At 41.0% G+C, this 24,128-nt stretch overlaps 1 protein-coding gene across 3 annotated transcripts in view; it reads right to left on the bottom strand.

Annotated features, from left to right (window-relative positions):
* Positions 1 to 3,729: 3,729 nt before the first annotated feature.
* The window catches only part of LOC135494597 (uncharacterized), a 48,343-nt gene continuing 27,944 nt past the window's right edge, over positions 3,730 to 24,128 (bottom strand). Inside the window, exons 1-2 of one of the 3 annotated variants that reach the window (XM_064782723.1) lie at positions 22,486 to 22,574; positions 3,730 to 8,110 (exon numbers count right to left, since the gene is read on the bottom strand). In XM_064782723.1, coding sequence (XP_064638793.1) covers positions 6,087 to 8,087 — 2,001 coding nt within the window. In that variant the 5' untranslated portion in view covers positions 8,088 to 8,110; positions 22,486 to 22,574 and the 3' untranslated portion in view covers positions 3,730 to 6,086. Of the gene's footprint in view, positions 8,111 to 11,085; positions 11,151 to 22,485; positions 22,575 to 24,128 lie in introns of those variants that run through there. The other 2 variants (XM_064782724.1, XM_064782722.1) reach the window with 2 other exon arrangements.

The following is a 24,128-nucleotide window of genomic DNA, read 5'->3' as shown; positions in this document are numbered from 1 at the left end:
GTGGTGACCATTGGATCGGGATTGGATTCACCACAACTGTGTTCTGTACTGTATTAGTCATAGGTAAATCAATAAAAATGTATGACCTGGTCTTAAAGTGCTCTATCACACAGCTGTCAATATTTGAGGTATCTGCAGGGGCACCCAGGGGCTATCAAGGACCTGCTCATGTTGCTGGATATCAGCTTCCCAGTAGTTTATATAAAGCCCTTTGCCCAAGACCTTTCATCAAATATCATTACTAACAAGCAATACCCGTGCTCCGCACGGTGTTGAGGCAAGTGGTATGATATCAATTCGGGTGTGGCCATGAAGGGCTTACCTGTTGAAGAGTCATTGTCTGTGGAAGGTGTTGTTGAGTTAAATGTCTTAGGAAGTGAGGTATGCACTTAGTTGGCTACATGATATCTTTAAAGACTACAATCCCTGTTATTGTTCTTTCGTCTCGCCCTCCTTGGTTGTTGGTGCTCTCGACTTGGACGTATATGTTGGAATGGCCTGGCTCTGGAGAAGGCCACGAACAGTTGGCCATGGGAGAAAACAGGCGCAGGGAGGAGAACACAATGGGGCGAACAAAAGACCAAGTGGTCTATGATGGAGGTGACCATCATCCGCCTTGGAGCTAAGCGTCCCTTGTAGTAAAAAAACACAAAAAGCCCATCCGTCTTGGGGCCAACCGTCTACTCTAACCGCAGGGGGCCAACCGTCTACTCTTGTTGGAGGGCAAGGATGATGGGCAGCTCAACCTTAAAAATGAGCAAATTCCACCCAGCGGTTAATGAGGAGATATAGCCGCCAGCTTGTTAGATATAGGGTACAAACTGCCTTCTCGTCAGGCGCCTGGTATTAGAGATAGGAGATAGGGAGTAAAGAGTGTCTCATAAGCCAAAAGCTGGCTGGCCCTTTCATTGGGGGTGACACTATAATAAACAAACTTGACTTGACTTGACTTTTTTTATTATAAGGCTGTATTTACTGAAGAGAAGGAGACAAGAATGTCAGGTGTGGTCAAAGCTACTTAATTAGTCTCCTGCAGTATGATCTCATACAACATACATAGTATTACACTTATTAAAGCAAATTAACAAATTACAAAGCGTTAGCGGGCTCGCGTTAAAGACGGGTTCACGTGAAGGTCACAAAGCTGGCTATTGTTTAGTAGATATTAGATATGCTAATTACAACTCGACTTGTCATTGGCAGCAGGCATTCTTTTGTAGTTCATTGTTTATGTTTAGCAGGGTGTTGTAAACGCCCTGTGCACGGATATATACTTGTGTGTATCCAACTCTGATGTCTATGAATAATTGGAAGAATAAAAAGGTTCTGATTCTGATTGATTAATCTGGTGCCATATTGAAGATTTTACAGGAGATATTGATTCATTTGTTGGCATTCATCGCCATCTGGAGATGATATCAATTGTGTTTATGGATACAAGCAATTTTTGACGAATCAATAGAAGACCATGAAAAAGGCAACGGTTTGGATCAACTGCCTAGTCCCCTCAACATTAATAAGGTTACCCCAGAAAACGAAACATTATACAAGCTGCACCTTGATCGTAGCTTAAATGATACTGATTCACCTCAAAATGCCATAAACTGCCACAATGTTCGATGAAAGAACCATGCGGATGTGATGGACATGGCATAATAGTCGACGCATGTGTAACTGCAGGCTTGGAATGTTTCCCAAAATGACAAGCAGATCAAAATAGAGGGCGAACAGAGGGCGATGGTGGAATGATACCACTAGAGACCTCAGGGACCAAGCAATGTTTTGGCATAATATGTGGAAGGCAAATGGGCCTCCGCGTCTGGGATTAATCGCAGACATTAGGAGAACTACACGGACAAGATACCACCATGCTGTAAAGTCTATAAAAAAACAAAATAATATTGCAGAGAGCAATAATCTAGCAATGGCCTGCATTGACAAAAATGATGGTGATGTTTGGAAAATGGTTAAAAAACGAGCAGGTAGTAAACCTAGTCAAGTAGACAAAATAGACGAGGCCAGTGACGCCCCATCGATAGCAGAAAAATTCGCGGATACGTATGAGCAATTATACTCATCTGTTGGTTATGACGAAAACCAAATGAGGGATATGATTAATGAGTTGGATGGTAAGATTGCTCAGGTATGTTGTGAAGATAAATGTTAATGCAGAGACCATGTCATATCTGCGGAGGAAGTGCGAGGTTATGGCAAGCGGAGTGTCCAGTAATTAAAAAAACCTAGATTTATTCCAAAAACCTGGTTTTTTACCTAATAAACTAAGTTTATTTGGAAAAAATATAGGTTTTTTTAAAACAACCTTGTTTATTAGCTAATAAACCGAGTTTCTTTAATAAAACCAAGTTTTTTACCTAATAAACCTTGTTTCTATCCACAAATGTCAAGTTTAACAAATAAACTTGGTTTTATTCCCTAAAATATAAGTTTTTCATCCAGTGGTAATAAACTTAGTTTTATAGCAAAGAATCTTGGTTTATTATTCTAAAAGGCCTTAGTCACAGTATATCATTGTTTCTAATACAAAATACATTACGCCTCGTTTTGATCGGAGCGGTCTTGGTATCGTAACCAATGACCGCCTGGGTAGGTATAAAATTCTGAATTTTAGCAGACGAATTATTTTCACCAAGAAGCAACGACTCAGCCCCACAAAACAATGTCAAGAACACGAGATTTTGAAGTATTCCCCGATATTGGGATTTGTGAAGTAGGGAGGATACCCGAGGACTCTTTCGAGGTCGTCAGTCAGGATTCAGAAGAGGTCAAAGACGAGGAAATGGTAGAAATCGAGCTAGCAGACTGAGAATTCCCTTGCTGCGTGACGTCATCTTCACAAGCAACAATATGGCGGAGTTCCGGACACCAGGCTGGATCATTCTTTGACGAAAACGGAACATATATACCTTTCAAATCGTATTTAATTTGTTTAATTTTGAAACCTTTTAGAATAGAAATTAATACCTCGCTGTCGGTCATTAGTTGTATAATCAAGACCGCTCGGGTAGACCTCAAATTACGTCCAAAACCCTCGGCGAAGCGCCTCGGGTTTTGGACTACATTTTCGGTCTACCCGAGCGGTCTTGATTATACAACCAATGACCGCCAGCTCGGTATTAATTCCTTAAACAATAACTGGACAAATGGCCAATAAACCTACCTTTTTACGTAAAAAACTTGGTTTTATACAAAACAACTTACTTTTTTGCAATAAAACCTGGTTTTATTGTAAAAATGTAGGTTGTTTTGAATAACTGGACAAACGGCGTGCAAAAACCTACTTTCTATCGAGAAACTTGTATTTTCTACCTCGCCCCATGTACACAAATCTGCGATATTATCGGGACGAGGATGGGCAACCTCGGCACCACGTGGTACTAATGCTGCACTGCACTGCACTCTGTAAACTAGTTAGTGAGGCCCTAACCTCATCCCAGATAACTCAATGTAGGTAGGATCGAGGTTTAAAAATGTAAGTTTTCTAATAAACCAGGTTTTTAAAAAAAACTAGGTTTATTAGTAATAAACTTAGTTTTTTAAATAAACTTGGTTGTTTTGGTAATAAACCTTGTTTTATTGAATAAATGGACATTTCTGTACAGAAACTTACATTTTATACGATTATGTGGTAAAAAACCAGGTTTTTTAGCATAAAATGTTAGTTTCTGTTAAAAAACCTACTTTATTAGGAAAGAAAGTAAAAAAACTTGGTTTTATTAAAGAAACTCGGTTTATTAGCTAATAAACAAGGTTGTTTTAAAAAAACCTATATTTTTTCCAAATAAACTTAGTTTATTAGGTAAAAAACCAGGTTTTTTGAATAAATCTAGGTTTATTTTATAACTGGACACTCCGCTTGCCATACGAGGTGCCATTCGTAATTAAATAAAGGGAAACATGAAGGTTAACAGAGGCTTTTCTCAGACCACCTTATACATGGTACTGACAATTAATCTTGACGAAAAGTTAGCCACTCTCTTCGCACTGATGTTTTCCCATTCATACATCCCGGAAGCGTTTCGAAAGTCCATAATCATACCTATTCCTAAAAACAAAAGAAAGTCATTAAGTGACTCTGATAATTATAGGGTTTATACCTGTTTCGCCTATTCCTGTTTCGCAAAATTCCTGTTTCGCCTATTCCTGTTTGGCCTTTTTCCTGTTTCGCCTATTTCCTGTTTCGCCTATTCCTGTTTCGCCTACTTCCTGTTTCGCCAACTTTCCAGTACCCCTACAATAAATCGACTCTCCCACGGGGAACCTTAGGGATGCATGGCCATTTTATGGGGAAAATGTGAAGGGACAATTGGATGATGTTAACGATGTGATGACAATTTGACTAATCAAATGCCATCAACTTTGTTAACAAACCATGCCATTTTGACCGTTTTGAAAGAGTCACCTTGAAAGCGGGGACAGTCCGGGACTTATTTGACCATATGACCATACTGACACACAGTAAAAACTAATAGATTAAGTAGAGTAAAGCAGTCGTTTATTTTATAAAAACAGGAATTCATGAGTTTTTGATAAAAATACATAATACTGTACATTCTCATAATTAGTTGATCAAAATCAGCTGTAAAACCCATGTCATAATAAAGAACAATATAGCTATAGGTATTCTTTCTATTTAGAAGCCAGTTGCTGACTAAGACAAAAGAAAGAGAATCCACAATATAAAATGCAGGCCTAAGAAACCTTTCTCAAATCTAATGAAAGGGTAAAACTTTCTGTCGTTAATTCAACAGACTTCAAAGGCACAGAAACACTTGGCGTAGTATCAAGTTTAATTATTCTTTCGCTCGACACGATGACCTCTCCGGGCTGAGAAAGACTCCAAAACATGTGTCCACCATAAGGGGCTGTAAATTATATTCTGTGTACGATGAGATGACGGTAGTGAGAGATCAAATAAAGTTCGGTGTTATAATAGAAACCAACCGAGTCACTTGATGATTTTTACCGCTCCTCTTTCCCGAAGTAGAAACCCCCCAGAGTTTCGACACTTTCTTACTATTTTACTTCTTGCCTTATAAAATAAGCTAAAACATAAGCCTATGTAAGCTATGTATAATTTTCCAAAGTTATTCCGAATAATACTGAAATAATTGACATGTCGCTAAATCCATTATTTCAGACTTTATTCTTAATGATAGCCTTTTACACTATAGTAAGGGACGGTTCATATTCCTACGTCTGTGGGGAGGTTAGCAATACATTTGAATAGGCGAAACAGGAATAGGCGAAACAGGAATTAGGCGAATCAGGAATAGGCGAATAAGGAATTAGGCGAAACAGGAATAGGCGGAACAGGAATAGGCGAAACAGGAATACACCAATTATAGGGCTATAACACTCAGCAATATACATGTACTGAGTAAGGTATTTGACCATGTTCTTATGGAAAAAAATGAAGATGAATTCAAATTATCCGACCTTCAATTTGGTCTTAAGAAGAAAAATTCTACAGCACAATGCACCTTCGTTATGAAGGAAATTATAAAATATTATAACAGGCGTGGCTCTCCTGTATATGCCACATTACTTGACGCCTCTAAGGCATTTGACAGAGTCCAATATGTTAGGTTATTCAAACTCCTAATCAAGATGGGGTGCTTCCCCCTAATTGCCAAGTTTCTTGCCATATTGTACACAAATCAGCAATCAGCAGGTTAAATGGAACGAGTCACTCAGCAGCGCTGTCGATGTTAAAAATGGTATAAAACAAGGAGGTGTCCTGTCACCTATTCTGTTCTGTATTTATACAGACGAACTGTTACATTGTCTGAAGGAATCTGGTTTGGCTGCTAGATAGGTCATTTATGGGAGCACTGGGATATACTGACAATAGTGTTTTAATATCTCCAACCAAATATGGTCTCAGAAAATTGCTCAGGGCATGTGATGAATTTGCACACCACGAACATTCTCGAGAGTATTCTCGCCTTAATCGCGAATGTATATTTGACCGATCAGCTTTAGTGAGTTGGTGAGACTTATTCTTTTTTCTCTGGGAACATATAACTGGAGGAATGTAAGGACAATTATCTAATATCTGTTTTTTGCTATCTACTCTTACAGACACAAAATTGTCTCAGGTGTGGAAGCTGGCTGGCTATACAAGCCGGGGCATCACCGTATTTATTAATCCTGCTGACTTCCCCAGTGCTCAGAGTAAAAATGTTCTTATTCAGATCATGCTTCACAGTTGCTTCGAAATGGCCGCCGCCAGGTTTGGTGTGAATCGTCAATTGGTATAAAGAGACGTCAGATTTGGTCTTACTGGACAAGTCAGGCACTCTTCCGTCATGGTCTGAACTCGCTTTGAACTTCAACAACGAGCTTCCAGGAGAATAAGCAACGCTTTCCGTAATGTTATCAATTTCTAACAAATGGCAATTTTCTCTTACCCGTTCGGTCAAAGAGTTTACTAAGTCTAGAAATGCTTTCGCAGCCTTTTTAACGGTCGACGAGTCCTCGCTGATAGATTTCCAGTTTAAACAGTTGCACCAATGGGGTTCGATCTTTGCATGGTCACATGACCGTGACGCGGGAATCTCGGAAAAGAGGCTGATGCCTCGTTCTGACACGTTGCCGCGTAACGGGCTTCGGAAATTCAAAACATCGCGGAATGTTGCATGGATATCAAAAGGGGTAGTCAAGCGTTTAGAGTTAATGCGTAGATTATTGAAAGCTCGTGGATATTTTTCCTTAAACCAAGTTGGAAGACGAAAAGAGAAAAATGGATTCCGTTCCTCTTGTTTGCCTTGAACAGTTTCTCTCAAATTCTGGAAGCGTGCGCCGTGATCACTCATCAGTATCAGTAAAGTGTTATTGAGGAAGCCATTTATGTAAAGATACTCCAGCCAGCGCTTGAAATCCTCATCGACCATGGAGAGTGGGTTGTTACTATCGTGACTGCACTCGCTATGGAAAGTAAATGAAAATTTCCTCCCATGTTTATAAACTTTAAAGAATTCAGTAACCCAGTTAAACATAACATTGTGTCGTAAATCTGAGCCGAGACAGTAGGGTTTATTTTGCCAGCGATGTTTCTCAATTTCTAGTTGAAAATGCCTGATATAGTGGTCGACTGGTGACTCTTTGAAACCTAACATTCGGTAGTGGAACGTCCCATACGAAGCACCATCTTCAGTCCACTGTGTGACATAACCCGCCTCTTTAAATTCTTTCCATATCCACGGGTGTCCATCAACCGTCGTGGCCCCCGGATGCCCCCTGCGGGCCTCCGGTAATTCGGGCTCAGTTTTCCCCGTCAGGATGGGCAGCAAAGCCTGCGGTGTCCCATCTCCCACAATGTTATAACCCTCCAAAACCACACATTTAAGCACATTTATCATGTAGGCGTAAGTCTTAGGTAACTTCCGTATCCAGGTTAACCGTGAAACTGAGTCAAAACCAAACATAAGAACGTCTAATCCAGTTGCATCTATTGGCAGTTTATAATAACGTGACCGCTGTTGGAGTTCAGCGACATACGGGACTGCAGCGTGGTAATTTTCATAACGCCCTTTGTCGGAGAAACACGAAATCTTCGAGACATCAGAAGTGACCTTCCACCCGTCCTGTATGGCGCGTATCCTGTCGCCATTGTTGTACGTGAAGTCATCTTTTCCGCGTAAAATAGGCAAATAGTCACACGTGATGTGGCCGTGCTTATCTTTGGCCGTTTGTCGCATTCTGAATGTGCCGTTTTCAATGACAATCCAATTCTCATCAACCCCACAACTCGGTTTTGGAGTGTCGGAGAAGAATTTTACGAACTCTTTGTTTGGGTATAACTCGAGTTTAGGTTGTACGCAGGCTTGTTTTTCCGGTGGATACTGGAAGGGTTCCTCGTCCTCGTCCTCCGGGTACTCCTTTGTGGAGACCTGTTGCTTGTTCCTCCCGAGTAGCACGTCCGGAAGGCTGCTCTGAGCGATGAGCTCCTTGTTGTGGAGAAGTAACATGTAGACGAACATGATGGCAGCGCTGGCAGATACGAGCATAAAAAACCTTTGCCTTGATCGGCGGCACCAAGAGCGCCGGATGCCGCAAGCACTCATGGTTAGATCGGCTGTTGCATCACCTGAAAAGACAGAGGATGAACGAAAGTAAGTTTTTGTTTGTACTGGTGAGTGGGAACTTAAAAACGAAGTTTCAAAATGCGTTCCCTCCCTGTAAGAAAACTAACAGAATAGATCAGAGCTGATGGTCGCAAAGTCAAGGGGCTTTTTGGGCTGAAAAAAAGATAGATTTCGAGATAAGTACTCGTATCTTAGTGCTGCTGTAAAGTGTATGACATAGGAAACGTGCCATTTAATTCGAACCGCGCTAAATTTTCTGTCTGGGTCATTTCCTTGGCTGTTCTTCCTCATGGCCAGATTTGAAGTGCCTTTTGGTCTTACGGTTACAAAACGTGCACCCATATGTTGACGCACGTCATTCCGATTATTTATTTAACCAGCTCTGCTGGCTTTCGTCAGCTGGGCTAAATCAATGCACTGTGTCAATGTACACGGATATAAGAAAAATGGCCAGGGCCATTGTGCTCACCTCATGTGGAGGAAAGATGGATAAAGAGCATGGTATTGTGTCATGTAGTGTTAGGTTTGATGTAGGTCCAAGCAATTACAATTTCCCCAAAATGGCCAATTTACAGTACATTCGACCTCTGTGACCTTGAAAAGTAGGTCAAATCAAAGAAGACCCGGGTGACACATTGAATGGTTGTTAGAATTAGATGTACCTATGATATAAAATTGGTGCCAATCGGGCAAGTCATTATTAGGAATAATGGCATTTTGAAGAATTTAGGATTTGGCCCCCTCCCTGGAGGCCAAACGGCAAATCAGATCGCACCAAACTTCGGTACCTGAGATCACCTGACCAAGGGGTACATGTGTACTTAATTTGTGATCAATAGTCATTGCAGTTAAGAAACGTGCCATAGTTACGGCCTGACGGCGAATTTACGGCATTTGACCTCTGTGACCTTGACAAGAAGGTCAAATTAAAAACCTGTGTGACATATACTGTATGGTGGTTAGATGTACCCATGATATCAAATTGGTGGCAATCGGGCAAGAAGTTAAGGAATTATCACATTTTGAAGGTTTTTGGATTTTGCCCCCTGGTGGTCAAGTGGTGAATCATATTGGACCAAACTTCGGTCCCTGAGATCACCTGACTAAGGGGTAAATGTGTATCAAATTTGGTATCAATACTCATTGCAGTTTAGAAACGTGCCATCGTTACATCCTAACGGCCAATTTACACCATTTGACCTCTGTGACCTTGAAAAGGAGGTCAAATCAAAAACCCGGAGGATATATGATGCACCTTTGCTAGAAGTACCTACCATATTTTTTTCAAAATTTCCCGACTACTATTAAGGGAGATATTGCATATTTTCACTTTTAACGTTTGGCCCCCTGGTGGCCAAACCATGAAACAAATCGGACCGAAACTTGGTCTCCAAGGTGTCATTACATAAGGGTACATGTGTAACAAGTTTCAACTCAATAGCTCTAACAGTTACGAAACGTGCCCTGCTAACGGACGACGGACGACGACGACGACGACGACGACGACGACGACGACGACGACGACGACGACGACGACGACGACGACGACGACGACGACGACGACGACGACGACGACGACGGACGACGGACGCCACGGTATGGGATAAGCTCACCTCTGCTAAGAGGTGAGCTAAAAACCAAACTCTGGAGAAGTCGGTCCAGTAGTTTGTGTAGAACCGCCCAAATGGAATATTTCTGAAAATCTCTCTACCATTAATAGCACATACCAAAGTGGGGTAAAGGATCAGACTATACAAGTGGCCATTCGTCTGATCAGAAAACAATGAGTCAATTGGAATCAATTGGAATCAATACCAACTGATGTCTTTGATAATAGACCGCGGCCTCACAGTAATGTCTAGTTTAATGATTGAAAGATTCTGGTTGCGGCTGCTGGCTGTCTCTTGATACCGCAGTTGCAGTACGCGATCACCATACATACACTGTTATCACTAACTTCAGAACTGTTCCAGTGTTTTTTATGTTTTTTATTTTGCTTAGGATTTCACTACATTGAAAATGAATTATGATTCAATAGTTCCAGTTCTGTATTTTTACTACAGCATTGTACAGAATTTCTTATCCAACTTACATTCTTAACAGATATTAAGCGTTCTTAACTGCAGAATTTAATATTTTTTCGCCCTAATAATTTGAGACACGAAACTCACTGAGGTAAATTTCATTGCGGCCTCGCAGCATAAATATTTTTCATTCAATCAGGTGCAGGTGAGTTTAATCTAACCTCACATATTTATCCTCACTTCGAAGCTTTCTTAGATTTTTTCTGACATTTCCAAGATTGAAAAGACTACCTGCCTCATAGATGGTGTACACAATTGGTTGCACATTTCGAACCTAGATCTCAGTTACAACCATCAATCAATAGAAGCCAGAGAGGAGAAACTCGGAACTTACAGAATAATCAGTTTCCAAAGTCTGCGCGGCGATTAGCAAGCTCGAAGTAATTCATCAACTCTGAAGTCCCCTTTCCTCATCTTGAAAAACGTCATTGGTAACACTTTCAAAATTCTATTACGATTGCTTATGGGGTCTCGAAGGGAGGCATTCTCTCCTCGCAATTGTCGCATCATTAAGTCATACCCGAGTTTTTGAATGGAACCTTAATATTGCGGGCCCTTTTGTCCATATGTTCATCAGGCCGAATTTAGCTTACATATCTTCGCCGGATTTTTAAACAGGAAAAGGTAAGGTACATTTTCACCGCCCGAGAAAAGGTAGGCCGAATCGCTGGTCGTGCGCAATCCTCTTTAAGAGTCTTTCAGCTCACACAACACAAAAATGCAGAGGCTTTTCAGAAATGCTTCTGTGACGTTTGTCACATAGTTTTTCACTTCATTGAAAAACTTCTACATGTAGGCCTACCTGGGTGCACATTTGTTTTGGCAGCAACTTCATGTGTTAGACGACATGTATCAGCAAACATGATCCATTACAAGGAAATGCCACGACTTACCTTATAGTTATGTTAGTGATACATACAGTTGTAAAGCTGAGCAACTCTTTATACCATCACTCGCTAATACATCCTCTACGAAACTAAATCAAAGTACAAAAAATGATCGACCGATCCGATCATATGAAATAAACAAACGCTCTTCAATCTCCAGAAATTTTGATGAACGATATAACCAACTTGCCTATCGTTTCACGAATGCCAATTTTCACCTTCTACCCACATTACATATATTCTACCAGGTAATTCACAGGTGTATCAAGTCAGAAGACTCCTAATTACCAACAACCTTGGTATCGGAATTTACAGTTTTGAAACTAGGAGCACACATAGGTAAAGGGCCACGCAAACGAGCGATTTTTGTCCCTGAGACCTGCGATTATGATTTCATTATGTGCGGCAAACGAACTAATATAATAAAAAACCCGACTTCGTGACCGGTCCTAGTCGCGGGAACAGCACGAGTTGATTTTTTCGGCATGAAAGCTCGAGACCGCAGGCCGTAGAAAATCATCGAGTGCTGAGCCGGTGATGAGGATCGGTTGTTTTTTTATTTATCATTACCTTCAAGATGAGCTGTCTGATTTTTATGCGGTTTTCCACTCGCGTTTCTTATGTTATGCTCTATCATTCATACCCCAAGTTAAAACTTTGATACAAGCATTTCAGGTCACCTTTAAAGACCTCTGTGGCATGATCAAGCACACATTCACCCTTGTAAGCTTCCACATTTGTGTGCACCAGGTTACCAGAACAGTTATCTGGAAGAGTTGAAAAGCACTTAAAACTCAAGCCAAGATTGATAAAAAGCAACTGCGATATCCGATGCTGTATGTATGATAAAATACCTGCAGGTTAGACAAAGTTGAGTTCAAGTAAGGTTCAACGATGGCCATTGGTTTTCACGATCCAGTGTGATAGTAAATTTAGACTCATTGGGCGATAGTAGTGAGTCTTTCCAAGGTTCCATGATTGTTATGGTAAGAGAGACCATCGTCTTTGACTATGCGACCGTACAATAGAATATGCGAACTTTCTTTCCCCGGACTACTCAACAAGATCTGGTGGTGTTGGCTGTTACATCACGTTGGTTTTCGGCGCGGAATTCCTTCACGGGCGAAAATTCCTACTTACATCTGAAGAAGATTTAAATTCATCCGTATACATCCGTATTCATGCTACCACTGGGGGGAGGTGATGGGATTCAGTGCAGTTCATTCCTACGAAATGTTTGCTGATGACAATCAGCTTCTTGGTATTTTTCCAAGCGGTGACTTGGCACAAGGGAAGTGCGCTGTTGACAGCATTGAACATTGCATTCAAAGCATAGGGAATTGGCTTATTGAAAACAACCTGTGTTTCAATGGCTCCAAAACTGAATTCATGTCTGTCTCCTCTGCCAGAAAATCACCATCCATCACTCATATCAAGGTGGATGGTGAGATATTGCCAAACGTCGATGCTGTGCGGGATCTTGGTGCTTGGTTCGACAACCACATGACCATGTCAGTCCATGTGAAGAAGGTGTGTCAAAGTGCCTTCGCCAACCTGCACAGCATTGGCCGTATCCGCAAATATCTTGATGTGGATAGCACCAAGAAATTGTTTCAGGCACTCGTCATCTCTAAACTGGATTATAACAACGCCCTGCTCTATGCCCTTCCTAAAAAATCTGTAGCCCCACTGCAGAGGGTGCAGCATGCTGCTGCTAGAGTTATCTCACGAACACGCAAACGTGACCACATCTCGCCGGTTCTGCACTCTCTGCATTGGCTCCCAGTCAAAATGCGTATTGAATACAAACTGCTCACCACAATACACAAGGTAGTGCAGGGAAGAGCTATTGTGTACCTCAATGAGCTAGTTAAGTTTCGATCTGGTCCAAGGCTGACTCGTTCCACAAGCAGTAACAAACTGCATGTAAAGCGCACCAAACCGCCTATGGTGACAGGTGTTTCTCTGTCGGTGCTGCACGCTTGTGGAATGAGCTGCCACAAAACATAACTTTCCAGGAGTCCACTGCAGCATTCAAAAATGGGTAAAAGACTTGGGTATTCAGGAAGTTTTATGGGGAGTAGCGCTTTAACAGCAATCGTTCTGAGAAGCGCTATATAAGCACTACAATATTATATTACAATATTATTTTTATACAGATAAATTTAAATCCTCTCTTTAGATGTAAGGAGGAATGATGAATAAGTGAGCAGTAAAATATATGATTGCAGCAAAAAGGTCAATATGTCTGGTTATGTCTCGTTCGGTTACGACGGCCCCTTGGGCACCATCTGAAAAAAAATACTGTTCCGATTTCAAATTCGATTTAGATTTTTGTATGATTTTTTTTCTTAAAAAGGGTAACTCGTGTCAAATTTCACCATATAATGTTTTAGCTGTTTTTGACAAATGACTACGTCACTTTCTCATAAATCGGTAAGGTTTTCGAATAGAAATGCACATTTTCTAGAAATTGATTGTTAAATCCCGCCCGGACGGCTTGCTTCGATGCCGTTTTCGTTGATGACGTCACAACATGAACATTTTCGCGGTCGCGGTGGTTTACATTCAGCGATTTTATAATAAATCTAATCAAAAATGGAAAATTTGAGCTTTACATTTGTGATCAACAATTGAAAACGGACGTATTTCCGCAAAGTTGTAAATCACATTATAGTATCACTTTAACTGCAAATAGCGCTTACTTTACAACAGTTGAAATCTGTTGCAATTTGATTTGTCGTAAACTATCATAAGGACCCCTCTAATCACCTTTCCAACAATTCACTAGTACACACCGTACTAAATATCTCCGAATGCATTTTTGCCTACGCATTGATCCCAATATTGAGCTGATAGCAAATTCCCTCAATTCAAGTGTTTGTTCCCTCATGGTACGACTCATAACGCGTGTTCTTTCTCCCTGCAACTCCATTCCATTCATTGCAATAGCATTAGCTATTGAAAGTAACATTCATATCGTCAATCTAAATCCCATTAAATCTATACTATGCATACAAAACATCCATTAAACGACATTTGTTTCTTTCAATGATTTCCCAGACGCTTTTCCACCATCTTTTATTCATAATAACATCCACGTCCCAGGCGTATCAGCAGTACAGCGCTACTTACATGAAAAATAGCCATGGGCCGAGGCAGCAGTCACCTCCGGATTAAATCGAAAAGAAGCGCCGCAGGGTATCATTTCGCGCTCGGTGATACGTATTTTGCATCCTCGAGAGATTTTTCAAATCAAGTGCGAAGTTAATGAGCGATTGGTGTCTGACGTGTTTAGAAGGGCACGCTGCATTTGTCGACGGAATATTTCGGAATCATTGAATCATTAATGAATTGGGAATCGTCTACTGAGCCCGAACGTAAACAAACATTAGACATGTTAGAAACAGTCGGCTATCAAAGCATTGATGGATGAGATGTACGTGTACCTGTTCTTGGCGTTAATTTCTGAAAACTCCATGTCAATTATAAACTGCTTATTGGATCAATGCAGTTTTCAAGTCAAATACCGAGTCTATCATCCCATTCAACCTACCTACCCTCGTTCTCCCTAGGTTTCACGTAGAAAATAGAAGAGACAATACCATCATTGATTTTTAAGCCTTTTAGCAGCTAAATAGTCAATGTTTGACCGCGTCGTATCAAATACTGCGTGGGGCTGTGAATCTGAAATTTTGACATGATATTCCGGACAAATTCGACAGATGTTGATATTTCCACTCTTTTCAGCCAACTTGCAGAATAATCTCAAAACACGCCCCCTATTGCCAAATTAGCGAAATTCAAAATTAATGTTTTCATCAGATAATTTCTTTATATCTGTACTTGCCACATCAAATATCTTTTCGATACCTCTCCAAATATGCACTTGACAGTTAAAAACATGCACTCGTCTAATTGATAGGTCTGGAACCTCCAACCCATGAATAGTCAATGGTGTCTTGTCTCAGAATGCTGTTTGTCAAATAACGCACGTTGGCCTCTTATAATAGAATAGAATAGAATAGAATATAATGTATTGCTCAACAAAATAATACATTGCATAGAGCAATGAAACTATACTATACAAATTACACTCTTGTTCTTGTGACATCTTTTCAAAATATCATCATGATTATTCTCGAATAACACCTCGATTACATTTTCAGCATTCATATTTTCTAATTATGTAGTCTTTCCAATAGCTCCAATCATAATTTACAATTTCAAGAAGCTCTTTAGTGTAAGCATTGAAATCACCAGTAAGACAAATATACCTGTCCTAACCTGTATCTGTCAAAGACAATAGCCCCTGTCCTAGTTCATCAAATAAATCAACTCCACCATATTTGCTGGTTTCGGGAGGAAGGTACACACCTCCAATAACAAGGTTTTTTCCAAACAAATTACATTCTTCTCACACTTAACCCGCTGAACTAATTTACTGGTTTTTTTGGGGGGTTTTCAAAACGAAGTACGTCCTCAAATCTCACACTTAACCCACTGAACTAATTTACTAGTTTTTGGTAATGGTTCTATTCCATGAGAGAGTTTATTTTTCACACCATAATCTCTATGCCACCAGACCTTCTCACTGAGCTGCTATATCCTGCCTATCATTCAACGTTACTTTAGAATCCAGTCTTGAAATAATTTTCAGCTCAAAGTTCATCAGTTTCATCTAGCTTGGACTCGTATAAAACCTATGCAAAGTTTGTAGCATCCGGAGCGAGCCTCGCAACAGCGAGCAAGTCACAGAGAGAGTCGGTGCCACCACTAGCGACACCAGTGTCAGTTAACCTCGGCACTAATGGTTTAACTAGAGTAGGTGCTAATGGGATAGTGTCCATGAGAAGATCGTCCACTGATTGTGACCCTGGTGAGTCGCCTGCCCGAGTCATGGGCTGCTGTTCATATAGGCCATTCGACCTTGGAGTCCGGGATCTGTAGTGATTGGATCTCGTACCGGTTTGTTTACGTTCAGGAAACCGTCGTGGTTGTCGTTGTCTTGAATGGTCTCAACTGGCCTTCTTTAATTCATGTTCCCTCAACAATGGTCTCGGCTTAAACAAGCATGCCAATTATGCTTTGGATGGAGGCTACAACGACCTTTCGGATCGAAAGCCCTCATACACTGTGCCAACCCGCTTCCCAGGTGGTGTCACTGGCGGCCTACTCACACTGAAAATTGTAAGGTGCACTTTTCGACCAATGCTTTTGTGAATTCAAGTGCAAATTTGTCGACTCTTAGAACGAATGGTTAATAATGAACGTCGAAATAAATTGGAAGCCTGAAGCAAAAATGGGTCTCCAGTAATGATACTCGTATCCTTACTGTAAAGAGACCCCTGCTTAGCTCCTATACCGCTGTTGACTGAGATACTGAACAAGCTGCCCGATACGATCATTGTGTGTTCTATTGATGATATCAACAGCTATAATTATTGAACTTGGTAATTAGACAAGCAGCCTCTGGCCATATGAATGCATCACGAAGCTTGATTGGAATCCGACGTATGACCATGACGCCTGGCTTCAGAGCAGTGAACTATAAACTCCTCTTCAGTTTATCCTCGCGAACAGTATTATCACCTGTCCTGTGTGTGATTTGGGGAATCGGCACAATGAGCAAGTCGCTTTGAGACGGCCCCGTTTTAACGTGTGGCGGATCGAATTAGGTCAGTTCGACCAGGTCCTTCAAATAAATAATACATGGGAGAATTGCGCATGTCTTGTGGGACACAACGTCAGACTTCCAGTGATATGCGCCATAGGATTCCCCTCATCGGTCTCTCGTTCCCTCTGTCTTCATCATGTTCAGTTTTTGCCGACGTGTCTCCTTTCGCCTCTCAACAATAACGGCTTAATGCTGCAGAGGCACTGCCCGAGTCATGGGCTGCTGTTCACATAGGCCATTCGGCCTTGGAGTCCGGGATCTGTAGTGATTGGATCTCGTACCGGTTGGTTTACGTTCAGGAAACCGTCGTGGTTGTTCACACAGCTTCTCCTTGGAATCATCCACTTTCCCTCCTAAGTCCCTTTTTACCATCAACAATTTACATTATTTCAACAAAAAGTTGTTGAAATGTTTCCATTTTGTTGCTATGCGCGTACAATCCATGTTGTAAAACTGAAAGTTGTAAAAATGTTGTAAAATATTACACAAATTTTAAGCCATGAACACCCTGCTTCCTAATAATGCGCACATTTAACGACATTATCCTTTAACAACGATGCTTATGACAGCTTAATGCTTCATGTATAAGTGGATTAAGCACTCGAGGGTTGATTCGAGTGACCTCAAGACATTTTCCATCTCGGGTAGTAAGCTCCGTCTGATTCAATTTCGTATCCTCCGAGAGGAGTCGGGCCTTCGTCAAGCCGAGGCATATTTCATCAGTTTCGCGCAGGAACTAGCATACTTCTATCAGACACATCGGCATCTAACAAAGTCACAAATTAGATAGCTGATAAGTGATCTTCAATATTTTTCTAAATTTTAAATTTTTTTTATATTTCCCTATCATATCAATTTCGGTTAATGACGGGTATGAAATTGATAAAAACGACATTATAGTAGCATACTAAAATCGCCGTTACATTTCGCTGCTGGCTGTTAGATTGGGTCAATTACACAATGTTAGAGAATGTGAACAGGTGGTCTTCAACTCATGTTGATTATGCTAATTATGCTAATAATTGTCAGTTTATTATACGCGCATACATCCCCAGTAAATCCAATCGAATCAACAACCGCTACCAGGTGTGTGTGACAAAACATAAAAAATTACCTGATTTATCTATTTTAAATACACGTGCACCTTATTTGCCGACGTATACATGAGTTTGGCTAAGAGATACAAACAGTTCTCCCCTTGGCCCCTTACATTTTACAGCGTTTCGTCTCTGATTTAGTTCGATTAGCCTGCAGAGGCTGCGTTCCTTGAGCGCAAATTGATAAGGGAATTTGTAGAATCTTGTCAGCCGTATCGATTTTCCCTTCGTAATTTCTTGACAAATCTAATTCACTGCACCACACAAGATCATGGTTAGCTGAATTGTTTTTAACCCTCAGGAAAGTGGCTTCGTCGTTTTTTAGTTGAAGTTAAAGAAGATCAAGAGCTCGACGCCAACCAGCAGGTCGAGAAGCGACCTTGCCCTTTACAGATTAGTGTCAAAAGATTAGTGGAATGCTCATAAGGGATTCCGTTCATAATTGCATTTTTCTCATTTGTTGGGTATTAAAAGAAAATTCATTCGTGAAATTGAAATGTTTCGTTGACTATCAAAATACTATTATTAGTTCTAACTGTCACTCCAACTTTAACATAGACAAAATAACTAGATGAGGGCACAAATGAAAGTTTGTATGTGGAATGTTGCTCGAGTGTGGTACATGTATGTGGTTTTAGACACTTCTGGATAGTAGAAATAAAACTGGATACCGTTCGTTTTCAAGAATGTCCACTGCCCCTCTAGGCTTCATCAGGGTGGCAGGGGTTGACTTGCATCTGTCTTGTTCGAAGTTTACAGCAAACTGCAGTAAGCAGAGTTACGGTATTCAGTTTTACTTCAACTATTTAGACACTTGTGGCCAATCGGCGTTGCACCCAGCATGGTGAACCATCAACCTGCGAGGCTTATCTAGTTCTCCTCCTTGTCCTGTGGGTATCATAAGCTAATGTTCTTGAGGAGACTAATTTGATCATACACATTACCATCGTGGTAATTACGTCGCCAACGGTGTTATAAACGTATAATGGAATTGTCGTGACAGGTCAGAAGGAGTCGAATACCTCTTGCAAAAATATTCCTCCCCACTGATTTAGGAGCTCACTGATCACAAGCTGTCTGTATTGGTATAAGGAATTGATACCTCACTGTAGGTATTGATTGTCTCATCAAAACCGCTCGGGTGGAGCTAAATTGTAGACCAAAACCGAGGCAGAGCAGGGGTTTGGGCCAATAATTTAGCTCCACCCCAGCGGTTCGGGTGAGACAGCCAACACCTCCAACTCGGTGTTAATTCCTTACACTATTCCCGCTGCCACCAAAGAGACAAAGTGCATTGTACTCTGTAAAAAGTGGTACATTGTAACCAATGTGTTTTTTATGGTCGGGCTCCTTACTTTCCCGTCATCCGCGTTTTTCATCCTCCCAGTCGTCTACCCCGGTGGTCAAAAGATCCTTGACAATGACCTTATGTCCGTTCAGGAAGTGCCCGGTGACAATCTCCAAGGCTCGCCATTGGTTGCTGTTGCCAGGTGACCGACTGGCACACAGTTTACTATCGTGCATTTCAGCCTGAGGTGAAGGTAGGTCGACCTATCACTGGAGATCGCCCCGGGCCGATGATGAAGACTGATTTGGCGCCAATCAATTGAGGTAAACACAATTCAGGCTATCAGACGTTTCAAAGGAATCCCAAGAGACCATAGTTACCATGATCGATAGAGAAAGATAATTGAGAGTTCGCCAATTCTTGATTGGTTCTGGTCGAGCCAATCAAAATTAATTAAATCCGTGATCATTTGCCCCAACCGGAAGCAGCGGAGTAATCTCATCGGCTTGACAGAAATTAGGGAACACTGACAAAGACCTAGTGGCGACGGAACGAAGGCTGGTAATATCGACGAACCGGAAGATACGAGATTAACTACCAACAAGGACTAGTTCTCCGACTAACGCCAAGATAACGAGTGTTTGCATTGTTGATGTAGGCCTACATGTATGTGGATTCTTCATTATAGGCACCGTTATCATGGTCGTCTTACTAAACTATGTTTTGGTCACTGATTTATGGATGAAACCAAAATTATATATTCGGCTCGCTTCTCTATTTTTTATTTTTGTTTTGCGAATTAGAATAGTCAGGCCAGAGAGACTTATTATTAAAGTTGTCCTAAAGTGTGCTTTCCCTAGGCTAAAGCGCTGATCATGCGATATCCCCTTTAACATTTTTCTTTCTCATTTTGTGCGAATAACTCTGAGTACTAAGAAACATCATCAACTTTAGAGTTTATTATTATTGTGTTTTCCACTTGTTTGATATATGATTGCATAATAATGTCAGGATTGTCACCAGCCAGTCGATTCTCAAATTACTATTCACAGTGTGATATAGGGGTCCGTTGGGGACAAGTTCATAAAATCTCATTAGCTTTGCCACGGTGTCTATAGTTTATGGCGCTCGTTAAGAAGTGCGTATCATACAAAACACGTGACTCCCTGGTCGTGCTGTTTGAGAAGGTTCTTGTCCATACATGGAGTTGGCCCTCGTTAAGAAGTGAGTACACCAAAACACGTGACATCCTGGTCGTGCTGTTTGCCCTCGTCTTTTTCCATGAACTCAATCTTTATTGTGTTAGAAATTCGTAATCATAATTTTTTCAGTATAAGTAAGTTTACCGCATTCTTCATAACCTGGCAAGGCTGCTATAGCCTGGCTTTTCCCCTGGTGAACATCTGATAAAACAGTTTAAAAGGCAGGTTTTGCAAGTATCACGAAGAGCTGTAGAAGACGAAGTACGGAGTATGTCATCCTGAACATTAACGTTATATGGTATACAGTGGGACAAATGTTTCAGATCATTCCAGCCTGCACATTACAATGGAAGTGCCGGTTGAAAAGATTGACAGGGCTATGCACATCAAGCACGGTAAACCATGTTGGGACAAGGCAACTCCTGAGAACTTGAATCATTATAGAAATGAGTTAGATTTGCATCTCGGTAATATTCAAATCCCTACCGATGCCTTATTATGCCGACACTTCACATGTCCACTGCATGGTGCTGATATTGAAAGGTATCACAATGACATTGTCAATGCTTACCTTATAGGTGAAAAAGGGGATACAATTACCCCATTTTACCTTACTGATTGTACTTAGTCTCTGTTGAGTACGAATGAACATATAAATATTATATATATAAAGTGACGATGAAAACAAAGTCAATATATATCGTTCTGAAATGCTGACTTTACCATACGTTGACGAAGGCCAGTTTACCAACCACACAGGATAGCCAATATCTTTACTATGTGGTAGCCACTGATACTAAAAGACTCGTCGATGTTTGGCTTATAACGCATCGTGTTTACACATGTTAACATGCAAACCAGCCGCAGAATTTAATGAATTTGTTGTCTAGCAAAAATTTTAATCATGTTTTTAATTCATATTTACAAAAATATTTGAGAACAAAATTTGTTTATGTTTTTGTTCTCCGCAGACTGGACGACGATTTTCTGCCAAAAACATGCAAACTACGCGATAACCAAATTCTAAGAAACATCGTCAATAAAATCGAATGAAAATCAAGATGCGGATTTGGCCCAAATCATATTGTGATTCTTCATTATTCGATGAAAGAGGGATCGGGTCGAACTATCCATGGACTGGAGCATCATAACGAATAATCTAATGCCCAAATAATGAGATGTATGAACGGCTGCTTGGCAAAATTAGGAAACATGGCCGACGTGATAAGATTTTATCAGTGTGCTTGAAGACGGAAATCAGTACACTGACTAATTTGATAGGATTTGACGGATTGGGGCACTGGATATTGTCAGCCGGATTGGTAAAAGGTTGCAACCATTTGGGGTGGAGGGAATGAATAAGTGGTAATACATGTAATAAACAAGATTCGTGAGATAAAGGGACCAAGCCATATAAAGGGACCAACTTGGCATGACAAGCGAAATTAGACGGTATAATGGTAACAATTGAGTGACGTGTATGGCTGGCGCGAGTGGACAAAATTCAGAATTATGCCACGGCATAAAAAGGAATTGTTGTGCGCCATAAATCAACCAATCAAAACATCGGATCTCGTGAATTGTGCCGCGGCAGAATTCAGAATTATGCCACGGCATAAATAGGAATTGTGGTGTGGCATAATTAGACCAATCAGAAAGTGGCAATCGCTTTATTTATGGTGCGGCATAAATCGCACTTCCGTCCACAATTCCTATTTATGCCGCGTCATAATTCACGAGATCCGATCTTTTGATTGGTTGATTTATGGTGCACCACAATTCCGATTTACTTCCGTCCTCCATAAATGACACTTCCATCCACAATTCCTATGTATGCCGCGGCATAATTCACGAGATCCGATGTTTTGATTGGTCGATTTATGGTGCACAACAATTCCGATTTATGCCGTGGCATAATTTTGAATTCTGTCCACTCGCGCCAGCCATAGAAGTGAACATAGAACGTGACCATGTGATACGGGCATCATTTTCACAACCCACAAAAATTGACTACTTTTGTGGAATGTGTCTGTTGCCGCGAAAGAAGGCCAATCGATCTGAAGGGAGGAAGATGTTGGCTGTGTGGATTCGAATGAGCTTTACATAAAATTACAAATAAAAAGGAAAATCGATAATGCCTACCAGTATAGTGCGAGATATTTCAGAAAGAAGGTTAGGCATCCACATATATCTGCCGTCTTCAACGTTAAGCAGCTGCACTCTGGTACTTGCGATTCGCATGTACCAAATCGGGGTTAAATGATTATATGTGACATGAATTTTTCAACTTCATGATGATAATGATATTTGCGATCATGATAGGACTTGCAGGTTTATGACACGTAGGTCTATAATGTTGAGAGGTCCATAACCACATAAATGAAGGACAATACATATATGATGCCAAAGCAGAATTTATTCAGGAAATTAATTTTCAATGCAGGAAGCCATTTTTTCTTGTAGAAATTCAAAAAACAAGGTTCAGGACCCTTTTCTCAGCAGAATGAATTGAAAGTTTACTTCACCGAATAGAAAAAATCTTTATTTGGCCCCAAATAATCGTTCTGAAACTTCTTCTAAAACTTCTGCAGTAATCATGTGACTCCTACCAGTGATCACATGACCACAAAAAGATGACGTCATGTCTCCTTAACCAATTGTAGATAAGATCGATTATATGACCTCATCAGTTTGCGTGGTCACGTGCGTTCTGCAGGAGTCACGTGCGTCCTGGCCGTAAAAAAATCCTGGTGTGATTTGCGGTACTGACAAAAACCATTTGAAACTTGAAAATGAATAATTCTGCTGGAAAAAATATACGGTCAGGAATCTTTTACCTGTTGTTGTTAGATTTTTGTCCTGAGAGAAATCTTTGCGCAGTTTCGAAATTTGTAGCGTGATTCTGGCGTAAGATTCAGTACTGATGTAAAAAATATGTCCTGAATAGATTCCGCTTTGGTATGTCATAAGCACAGAGATGCCAACTACACGAACTTCAATGAGTCATGATATAAACTCAGATAAAAGTAGTCTTGAGAGCACATGAGAGGATTCCTTCACAGTTATATATGGGATGTCGTTCCCGGAAGAGGACATAATCGCCCATTGAGTATGCGGCACAATAACCCTGTCAAAGGTAGAATGTGGCAATCCGATAACGCCGGTGGCTGTCGACTGCACTCAGTTATCACAGAGTCTTTCAAATAAAGAGTCAGGCAACTTGGGAACGTGTGGTTTCAACATCAAAGCCACCGCTCGTTCCGAAAGACGCGAGTTGGGACAGAGCTCTCTCGGGTCACACGGTGACCCAAGCCAAATTTCTTTGAAAGACTGGTTATCATAGATGCTGATGCTACGCTTTTGCGTATTGGGCATTTTAGCTCAGTCATGTCAGTGCCTTGCTCAGGACACGGTGTCAGTGTGTTTCTCAGGACACGGCATTGTTGTATAGGATACAGACACTGTGAAATGGTAACAGCAACGAAAGAACTTCAGATTCCAGCAAATCAGATTCCAGCGCAAAGCCTGGTCATTTAGCAACCGCTAAGTTTTAGTGACCGCTACTTAACTTAGCGGAACCCAACTTGGCAGCACCCAATGACAAAACCCTTGAGATATCGCTTACTCAGTGCCAGTGGTCGCATTACGGCCGCTAAGCCTAACGGAGCGAAACTGGCGGCCTGCTAGGATAACGGTGGTTTAGCGGCCGCCAAACCAGATAGTGGACCTTTGAACAACCGGGCCCTGCTCACCAAAAGTCGTTACACGTAAAAAAAATCACTGCG

The sequence above is a fragment of the Lineus longissimus genome, chromosome 10 (genome assembly GCF_910592395.1).
Source record: "Lineus longissimus chromosome 10, tnLinLong1.2, whole genome shotgun sequence".
Classification (NCBI taxonomy): Eukaryota; Metazoa; Nemertea; class Pilidiophora; order Heteronemertea; family Lineidae; genus Lineus; species Lineus longissimus.
This window is presented reverse-complemented; position numbering and strand designations above follow the sequence as displayed.